The 10892-nt window shown below is 37.8% G+C and overlaps 1 protein-coding gene across 1 annotated transcript; it reads right to left on the bottom strand.

Annotated features, from left to right (window-relative positions):
• Positions 1–3643: 3643 nt before the first annotated feature.
• On the bottom strand, positions 3644–10469 carry LOC107564402 (E3 ubiquitin-protein ligase TRIM39-like). Its single transcript, XM_016249485.1, has 6 exons — positions 9040–10469; positions 7399–7494; positions 5087–5320; positions 4736–4883; positions 4357–4383; positions 3644–4253 (listed from the first exon to the last, which is right to left on the bottom strand). The coding sequence occupies exons 1-6, from the start codon at positions 9118–9120 to the stop codon at positions 3712–3714; spliced, it is 1128 nt and encodes a 375-aa protein (XP_016104971.1). The 5' UTR covers positions 9121–10469; the 3' UTR covers positions 3644–3711.
• Between the last annotated feature and the right edge of the window lie 423 nt (positions 10470–10892).

The raw sequence follows: 10892 nt of genomic DNA, 5'->3' as shown, positions 1-10892 counted from the left end.
TATATAAAGCTGGTTGTTGTGTGTTTAAAACGTATTCAGTTTTACAATTACAGAAATCTGATCTGTTTCAGTTATACAAATATGCATCACATTAAGTTTCTTAGGTTGTTAAAAGTGTGTAATTCAAACGGATGGAAGATTTATATGCAATTCAAATACATCAATCTAAAACTTGGGCCTAAATACTTGTTAGTCGTTTTATTCTGTGGTTGTTTTTTTCTTGCATTAGTACTTGAGTAAAGTATGTTTCAGACTGGGTTCATTCCACTAACCTGAACAACCTCACTGATTTTCCACTGTGTTAACCAGGCAACTAACACTTGACCACTGTTAACTTCACTGTATCTGTGGTATTTAATGAAATTAGGAGTTATATTTGAGTAAAATGATTATTGAACACATTTATACTGATGTTTCTCCATGACAGTATTGTTCACGGTGCATGAAGCTCAATTTTGAAGCAGTAGTTTACCCAAAAATAAATATTTGCTACTCTCCCTCAGGCCATCCAAGATTAGGATGAGTTTGTTTCTTTATCAGATTTGGAGAAATGCAGCATTACATCACTTTCTCATCAATGGATCCTCTGCAGTGAATGGGTGCCGTCAGAATGAGAGTCCAAACAGCTGATAAAAACATCACAATAATCCAAAATGCTCCAATCTATCAGTTAACATCTTGAGAAGCCAAGACAAATCCATCATCAAATTGTTGCATGCAGCTTAAATATGACTCAATCCATAATAACGCTTCCTCCAATGAAAAAGTGCATCTCCTGTTGTCTCTCACATCATCTCTCACATGTTTGTTTAGAGCTGTTTTGGCTTGTAAACGGTGCATTATCTGTGCAGATTTCTCTCCTGATTCAGACCAGACCACTTCTTCACTGTAGGAAGCGTTATTATGGATTATGGACTCATATTTTAGTTAAAAACGTCTTAATGATGGATTAGTTTCAGCTTTTGTCTTCTCCAGATGTTAACTGATGGACTGGAGTGCTGTGGATTATTGTGATGTTCACAATATCAGCTGTTTGGACTCTCATTCTGACGGCACCCATTCACATCCATTGGTGAGCAAGTGATGCAATGCTACATTTCTCCAAATCTGATGAAGAAACAAACTCATCATAATCTCGGATGGCCTGAGAGTGAGTACATTTTAAACAAATTTTAATTTTGGGGTGAACTGTTGTTTTAAATGAATACACACACATGTAATGACTAGCAGGTTGTTACGTGCGTGCTGTTTAACATGTTTAATGTTCTGTACAGATGTTAGTTTTCATTGGCGGGTGTACAGATGTCACTCATCTACACGCCAAGCTGTTGTTCATGTTCACGAGTCTTGTCTCGCTCTGGAGAGACGCTGCGTGTCAGAGTGAAATCAACTGTGTTTGTTGTTGAAAATGGAATAAATGTGTCTACAGACGTTTATAAGTGCTTTGTCTGTCTGTTTGTTCTGGTGCTGATACTTACTTACAGTAAAAGTTTTACACTTAAATGTTGAAATTTTGTACATTCATGTGAGATGAACAATCTAGAAAATAATTATTCTTTCTACTCATCATCTACTCAGTCTTTCTGATGCTGGTAAAATACTTCCAACTATTAATAACAAGATGCATCAGGGATGCACAATATATAGTCATGCTGGTTACTGATTAATCAATCAGCTTTGCTAGACATTTACTATTACAGGCCAAATTATTTTATTATTATTATTTTTTTAATAATCTGTATTAGCACATATTTAATACATTGGGCAACTTTTTAAATGGATGTTTTTATTTATTTAGATATTGGCAGATATTTGACATTTTGTGCAATATTTACTTTTTAATTGATATTGGCAGATATTTCATATTTGGGCAATATTTAAGGCTTCAGTCATATATCTCTTTCATTGTTTCATTTTCATCAGTCTTTATGGCTAAAAATGCTAATGACATCATCCTGCCCTGCACAGATTTTCATCCAATCAGAATCTCTCTAAGAATGTACTTCCTCTTGCAACAGACAAGCCGTAGCAATTAGCATATTCGGAGTCATGTGACTATAAAGTCTCAAAAATGAAATAAAAAATGAAGGTGCCAATATAGTCGAATCAAAATGGTGAAATCAAAACATTGGCCTTTCTGCAGAGCGCCGTGTTTTCTAAATGTCTGTATTTTGGACTCAAACTCCTGGAGTTTGTGCTCTTCATGTGAATGTGCATCTGTTGATGTGGACACACTCTTCTCTCTCGTTCACATGCAGTGAGTGGATCTGTGGATCAGTGTTTGTATATGATGTGTGTGGAAAATCTGGACTGATTTTATACAACAGCATCCTGAAATACAAGCCTTAATCCTCCAAACTGGACTCAGTTACAGGATTCCTCTCAGAAATCAGGTTTACATCCATTATCTTTATAATATTAACACTTTAATTTATTTGCCTACTATTTTTTAACCATAGTGCAGCAGTATGTAGTATGCAGTGCTGAGCATTTCAAACAGTACGTCTGACAAGGAGACAAACGAGGTTTAATTTTTATTGCTGACAGAATTAACACTAGATTCAGGACAAGACAAAAACACGGTTTGGAAAATGGATTATTGGTGTACTCGCTTGTTATATACATTTTGAACACAAAAAAGTTACGGACTGCAGCTTTAAATTTTAAAGTTAAATGTGGCATTGCATTGTGAGATGCTGTATTTCAGTAACACTTCCATGTTACTATTTCTGCAGAATACACACAGTATGCATATTTTCAGTATGCACAGAAAAACGTGCATTTGATGAATGAAATGGAACTTTCTTTCTTTTCCTTTTTGTTTTTGCTTTTCTTAAATTAAAATTTTCCAATCTATCGGTTTCTATTGGCAGATGTTTGATATTTCGGGTCAATATTTATTTAGTTTTCTGTATTAGCAGCTATTTGATAGATTTACTTTATTATATTAATTCATTTGTTTGTTTGTATTGTCAGATAATCATTTGCATAAACTAATAGACATAACCTGTGTCTGAATGTATGATGAATGGTGTTAATCTGTTCAATTATTATTATTTTCTGCTGCTTTGTCATCTGAGTACAGGCGGCTCTCATGTCTCAGTGTCCGAGGCTTGATGCAGTGAATGTCTTGTAAACGCTGCTCTCTGCTGGACAGAAGCTCGTCCTCTGTGAATATCAAATATATGAATATCTGCCTTTGAATCATGATGATGAGTGCTATTCTGTGTCAAAAGAGACCGATCCTGCCTCACTCACACACTGTCCTCTGAAACCTTCAGCGCTGCTTCATTAGTCCTCTCTAACGAGGGGAGAAACTTCTTCATGTCAGACACATTTCAGAATTAATTAATATATTTTATTTGTAGTAGATCATACAAAACATTAAATATTTACGCGGATGAAATGTCACATTTTAACTCAGTATTACATTGTATATTATGATTTAAAAAAAAATATTAAAAGAAATAAAAAAACTGTAATCTGCACAGCAGGTTAATTATAGAATTGAGCTTCCATTTGTGGAAATGAAAATCCCATTTTGGGTTTTCATGGTCCAGTCTGTAGTTGTGAAAACTTATATTTTTTTTGTGTGGAACATATAATTTACAAATACTTCTTTTTAAAAATAAAAAAACCCCAAACAAAACAAAAAAAATATGCTTTTGCATATAATCTTTCCACATTTCATGTTTCATATTTCATAGCAATTTATTTGTTAACAGGTGTGATGATCAGTGGTTTTGAGTTTTTACCTCCATCATTAACGCATGGGCTAAAACACGGATAGAGTTTCTCAGTGAAAGTCTGACCAGTGAAAGAATAGATATGAGATCTGGAGCCCACGTCATAAAAAGAGACCAGACCCTCCTCATAATCCACAAACACTCCCACAATCTCAGGTTTCACTCTCAGAGATAAAGAGACAGGTGAATTTTCACAAGCTTTATACTGATTCTCATTCCTCAGCCACACAGCCCAGAATCCATTTACTGGAGAATAAATTAATTTACCCTTCCTGTTAATGGATTCTCTGGCCACTCCTAAAGTCCACCCAGTCTTTCCCTTCACCTGCACCTCATAGTAAAATCTGCCTGAACTGAATCCTTGCTTTGCCAGAACAGAAACAACATAATCAAATCTCTTTGGGTTTTTTGGGACGTCCTGCTTAATGTCTCCATGACTGACTTGTTTTCCATCATCAGACAGGATGAGATATGGATGCGCTGTATCAGGATCCAGAGTCACATCCACTAGATGAGAGATCAGACAGTATCAATCAACTTCAGAACAAATATTTTCATATAATACAGATTATAAAATGTACTGAAGAAAATGGTGTCAGTCACTCTGTACCTGCAAACTTCTGTAGACACTTCAACCCTGTGGACACAGATGACAATATAATGATTAATTATTTATTGTAATATTTCATGTCAACATTGAGCATCAGCATGTAAATGTTGCTCACCCATCAGTTTATAAAACAATGTAAGAGATTGTGTTATTTAAGCTGCAATATTCTGAATCGTCATTGTGAGGTGGGAAATGTTTTCAGACTGATTAATTTTAGTCAGATTTCTTGTTACTGTATGTGTTACTGATGTAATTCCTGTGAGTGCAGTTTGTACAGGTATGTTAATACTTACATTATATGTATTACATGTTGCTTTAGTTAAAGTTTGGATAGATCTTCACATAAGAAATCTGTTCACTATATTTGATATTCACATACCAGTCTGACCAATTTTATTTAGTCTCCCATCTAGAGTTTTCTCCAGCTGAATCAGAGCTCTATTCATTGAATACACATTCACATCAGAGTCAATCCTGATCTCAGTCCAGTTCTTGATGTGTGGACGACTGCACAGAGATGAGTACATCTACAGCAGGAGAGAGAAGATGATTAAATATGATCATGTGCAGGAGCTTTCTAACACAGTTAACTCATTTTTCTAATTTGACTTTATTACAGTTTCATTCTCTTTTGCACAGTTTCTGAAGACAGCAGCTCATCAGGTTTGTCAGCAGAGCATATGAACAATAATATTCTGCATTCTCAGTGATGAGACAGATGTTGACAGACCTGTAGGAGGTGCAGATGATCGTCAGTGTGTGAGAGCTGCTCCAGCTCAGTGTTTCTCTTCTTCAGATCAGAGATTTCCTGCTGCAGCTCTTTAATGAGATCTTCAGCCTGTTTCTCTGCTGCTTTCTGCTGTTCCTCCATCATCTTCAGCAGCTCAGACTGACATCTCTCAATGGAGCGGATCAGATCAGTGAAGAGCTGATTTCTGGCTGATTTCTCTTCCTCTGTGTTCCTCTGATCAATGAGATCAATTAACAATTATTTTCACTCAGATGTACGTCACAATAAGGAAGCAAAGACAATCACAACTTCTGTTTCATGACACCAGGTGAAAACAAAGTGCAGTAAAATACACTTTTTTTACTTACACTTCAATAATGTACTTAAAGTGCTCTATTTTCACACACTAATTTTGTACTTTATATACTAAAAATATTCTTTAGTACTTCTTAAGATAATCTAGTGTACTCAACTGTGCTATTTTGGGACACCTTAATTATTAACTAAAATGTGCTTTTAACATATTTTCTCTGTTTTCTCTTTATTTAGTTACCAGTACAACTGAAACCATCTTTCATACACTTAAATATACTCATCATACATAGAAAATACACTTATAAATTATTTAAAATATAATAATAATAGGCTATATAATGCATATACACAAAATGTATTTATAATGTATTGCCCACATATTTTTTATAGATTATATAATTAATTTCAAATGTATTGTAATTATGTTAACATTCCCTTTATATGATATTTAACTACATGTTTGGTGTCTTTAAATAGTACAATCAAGTACACTATTACTATGTCATTAGTAGCACTTTCTTCCACATTAAAAAATATAGCACTTTAAGTACTTTATGCTAAAAGTATACTTTCTGTTAAACTGTGAATTTTGTTTCACAACTGTTAGAAAACACTCTGTCTTTCTGTTGAGTCCAGACATGTCTTACCCCTCCTTTTTCTCCCTCTCTCTCATTCTTATATATACAACGCATTCTTTCTGAATCCCTCCTTCTGTATCCATCTCTCTCTCTTGATATTATGTCTTAAATATGTCTTACTTATATGCGAAGTATGCATGCTTAAATGTATACATTAGCTTCTCTTGGTTCAAATGCCCCAATAAGGACATGAATGTTAGGACTACAAGGGTAAAGGAGTTCGAGAGAAACTCTGAAGACAGTTCAGCATTCTTCGCAAAAGTCTATTCCTAATATGTCCATGTTTTTCTGTACATGTGGCCATTTTATATAAACACATGTTCTTGGCCAAAGATCCTACGTGTATGTTATTCATATCCTCATTGGTTAAGAGGATGAAACTCCCCTCGACATATGCCTATATAATATCTGTATTTCTATGAATAAATTGAAGTATTGAGGATACATTTGACTGTGTGTTTTCTTACTTCCCGGCCGTCTGTCTACACTTTAAGTAACTGAGAATTCTTCAAGGTGGCAAAGAGAATTTACTGAGGGACCAAATTGTTATTCTTTATTAACAACATCTAAACACATCCTAAAATTACACCTATTGTGTAGTCACTTCACGAAGCTGTTGTTTTCCATCATTAATAAATTAACTACTTGAATGTTAGAAATAATACATTTGATTAACATTACTGTAAATGTAATTCATGTAAATGTAATGTACTGTATTTTTCATGAAAATCCAAATAGAACTTAGTGATTGCATATATAAAAATCCATTAACATTTTATGTAAAGTGATCGTAGCAGACTTTTAAGCAATGCAATTATAAAACACTTCAGGTACTAAACTTAAAATCAATTTAAGTGTTAGTGCTAATTAGTGTATTCATTTATATTAAGTGTACTTAAGTAGCCCAGTTGGGAAAATGTACTTATAACTATTACATTACAAATATATTTAGAATAAAATCAATTTAATTTAAACTTAGGATGACTATTTAAAAGTGTACTAACATTTAACTAGTTTTTAAATCATTCATACCACACTAATAAAAGTCCTCTATATATTTTTTGTGGTAGTACACTTTATTTCAATGTACTAAAAATCTATTTAAATATCAGTTGTATTTAGTATACTTTTACAATTGCACTGAAGTACTACTGAAGTAGAAATATACTTTTAATTATTAAGTTTTACTATTTTATTTAGCCCAAAAAATAAGAATGTACTACAAATGTACTTGCTGCTTTTCTCATCTGCTGGTCTCATGTTACTTGGAAAAAAAACCCCATTTAATTCAGCACCTTCATCAATTATGTATTAAAATATTATGAAGCTTAACATTAATTTCATAATTAGATCACTCACCTTTCTCATCTCTACTGAGTGCTGGATCTCTTGAATCTTCTTCATTCTGTTCTGGATCATCTGCTGCACATCTGTCTGTGTCTGAACCAGCTGATTCTACACACAGAGAAAAATACAGACATTTATCAATGAATTTACTTTTTCATCTTCTGACAGTTTTCAGGGTAAAGCTGCGGTCACACGAGACTTTGAGCATGTGACATTTCTTTGGAAGCTGCTGCAGTGGATGTGATATGACGTCACGCCCTGCAGCGTTTTTAAAAGCTTTTTAAAAACACATTAAAAATTCCAAAAAGTTATAAAAATGTATTTAGCACACAACCAGTGCTGCAAATATTACATGTTATAATGCTCATACAGTGCCTTACGAAAGTATTCATACCCCTTAATTTTTTTTTGTTTTATGTTGCAGGCTTGTTAACTGCTTTAAATTACACATCAATCTACTCCATACACCATAATGACAAAGCAAAAACAGAACGGTCACAACTTTGTAAATTTATTAAAAATAAAAAAATCTGAAATAAGTACATTGCATACGTTTTCATACCCCTAACTCTTAGCTGTACTTAGCTGAAGCACCTTTACAGCCTCAAATCTATTTGGGTGTGATGTGACAAGCTTTGATCATCATCATTTGGCAATTATCTACCATTCTTCTCCTCATCTCTTCACCTCTCAAGCTCTGTCATGTTGGATGGGGGCAGATGCACATTTTCAGGTTTCTCCAGAAATGTTTGATTGGGTTCAAGCTCAGGCTGTAGCTGGGCCACTCATGGACATTCAGAGTTGTCTATAAGCCACTCTTGCTGTGTGCTTAGGGTCATTGTCCTGTAGGAAGGTGAACCTTCTGCCCAGTTGGAGGTTCTGAATGCTCTGGACTAGGTTTTCATTATGGCTATCTCAATATTTTGGCGCATTGAGCTTTTCTTCTACTCTGATGAGTCCCTCAGTCCCTGCAGCTGAAAAACAGCCACACAGCATGAGGCTGCTACCAGCACACTTCACTTTTGGGATGGTACTCTGCAGGTGAGAGCTGGTTTCCTTCAAACGTGATGCTTAGAATTGAGGTTCATCAGACCAGAGAATATTGTTTCTCACAGTCTGAGGGTCCTGTAGATGCTTTTGTTGTTGTTGCTGTTTTCAAAATGTGAAAAAATGAAGGTGCATGAATACTTTTGCAAGGCACTGTAATCAGATTAGTTACTTTTTAATGGATTACATATTTTTCACACAGTGGCAGTAAATCATTCATAATTTAATGATTCTCCCTAATTATCCTTTTTTCTCTTTTAAATTGTCCTTTTTAAAAATCCTACTATGTTTCATACCATTCAGCTTTGATTATATTTATAATATTGAATGATCATGTAAATGTCATGTAAATAATTTTGCGATCCATGCTTCTGAATTTGGGGGAAAAGCACCTCTCATGCAATTAGACCATATATGAAACAAATAATTATAGAAGTTTCCAAATATAGCTGTGAAACACTATGTTTTCATCATATTGTCAGCGAATCCTTGCAGTCACAGTCACCACCATCACCTGCCAGGACAATCACCAGATCCCAATCTACTGTTCACCTTGCTGAACCAAGCCTGACTCCTCACCTGTTTACTCACCTGTGTGTTACTTACCTCTAGATTCTCCGACGTTCCCTCGATCCTGTTCACCTCCGTTCCTGTCCTTCTCCTGGCAACCTGCAAAAGACCCAACATCAGTCACAACATCTAAGAACCCTTGAATTGTTATTCTGTGTGCTTTTCTCACCTGCTATCCGCTGCCACGATCTCATCCTGCATACAAGTCAATAAAACCATCTGTTTGATCACTTACCTCTTGTCTCTGTCCCGTGTTGTGACAGAAGACTGGACCCACCATTACCACCATGGATTCCTGGCCTCTCACACCAACAGAAGTCCTGGAAGAACTGGTTAACACTCTCCGCGCCTCCCTCACGTTAGTCACCACCCCTCCATCTGCCTCTGTAAGTCCCATGGCCATTCCTGCTTCCAGCTGAGTGCGGTGGCTTCCTCCTTCAAGTGGCCCTGTTCATTGAGATGCAGCCGCAGAAATTCCCCACCAAATGTTCCTAGGTAGCATTCTTGATTTCCCTGTTAACTGGCAGAGCACCGTTATGGGCCCGTGCTATATGGAATGCCAATAGTGCCATAATTAATTTGTATGATGTTTTCACCAACCATTTCAAGGAGGTGTTTGGGGCTGCTACCGGGTTGTTGTCGGTGTCTGATCAGCTGCTGCGGCTGCGTCAGGGCGCCTCATCCACCAGTGACTACACCCTGCAGTTCCGCATGCTAGCAGCGACTAGTGGCTGGAATGAGGCTGCCCTTCTCAGTACCTACCATCAAGGGTTAAATCCTCGGATCCGTGCTGTCATGTCAATCTATGATGATTCAGTAGGATTGGAGAGCTTCATGCAGAGGGCCACACGTATCTTTCAATGCTTATCCGCCTGACGAAACCGCCCACCAGCTTGCCGCACCCGCCTTCGGTCCCCCAGTACCAGAACTCATGCAGCTGGATTCCTCTTGCCTCACTCGCGCAGAACGTGCTCGCCCCCTTGCGGCTGGACCCTATCTATACTGTGCAGCAACGGACCACTTCATCCAGAACTGCCCTGTCCGACCCCCACGCCCTGCGGTGAGTACCCTTCAACTAGAACCAGACATCTCAACTCTATCCTTGTTACCAGTACAACTACTCACCCCAAATTGTTCTGTTTCAGTTTCTGCCCTCGTCGACTCGGGCTCTTCGGGCAATTTCATATCCCAAGATCTCCTATGTCGCCTCCACCTATCCCGTAAATGCCAGGCCCTGGAGCTCCGAGTCGAGACTATACAGGGAAAACCGTTAGGGCGTGGGCGGGTGAAGCATCGAGCTCCCCCGTTGAAACTGAGAATCGGATGTCTGCACGAGGAGACCATCACCTTTCTGTCACTGGAGGGACCCACAGTGGATATCATCCTGAGATGCCCCTGGCTCACTCTCTATTCTCCGGAAGTCAGATGGGAACCGTGTGAGGTAACTCGCTGGAGCGAGTTTTGCCTGCAGAACTGTCTTTCCGCGGTCCCCAAACTGCTTACAAGTCCCATGCCGGCTCAAGTCGCTTCACATCTGACTATGTGCCGTTCCAGGATGTCTTCAGCAAGCAGGCAGCAACTCCCCTTCCACCTCATCGGCCATGGGATTGTGCCATCGACCTGCTGCATGGGGCAAAACCCCCCAAGAGTAGAGTATACCCTCTGTCGATCCCGGAGTGCAAGGCCATGGAGGACTACATCAAGGAGGCTCTCAAGCAAGGATTTATCCAACCCTCCACCTCACCTGCTGCCTCGAGCTTCTTCTTCGTGGGTAAAAAGGACACGGGCTTGAGGCCGTGCATAGATTACGTGCTCTGAACTCCCAGACTGTGAAGCTGCCATACCCACTTCCCCTGGTCCCAGCCGCCCTCGAGGAACTCCGTGGAGCA

This window comes from Sinocyclocheilus grahami, unplaced genomic scaffold (genome assembly GCF_001515645.1).
Source record: "Sinocyclocheilus grahami isolate Dianchi unplaced genomic scaffold, SAMN03320097.WGS_v1.1 scaffold932.1, whole genome shotgun sequence".
Classification (NCBI taxonomy): domain Eukaryota; kingdom Metazoa; phylum Chordata; class Actinopteri; order Cypriniformes; family Cyprinidae; genus Sinocyclocheilus; species Sinocyclocheilus grahami.
Note: the sequence above shows the minus strand (reverse complement) of the source record. Positions and strands in the feature narration are given on the sequence as shown.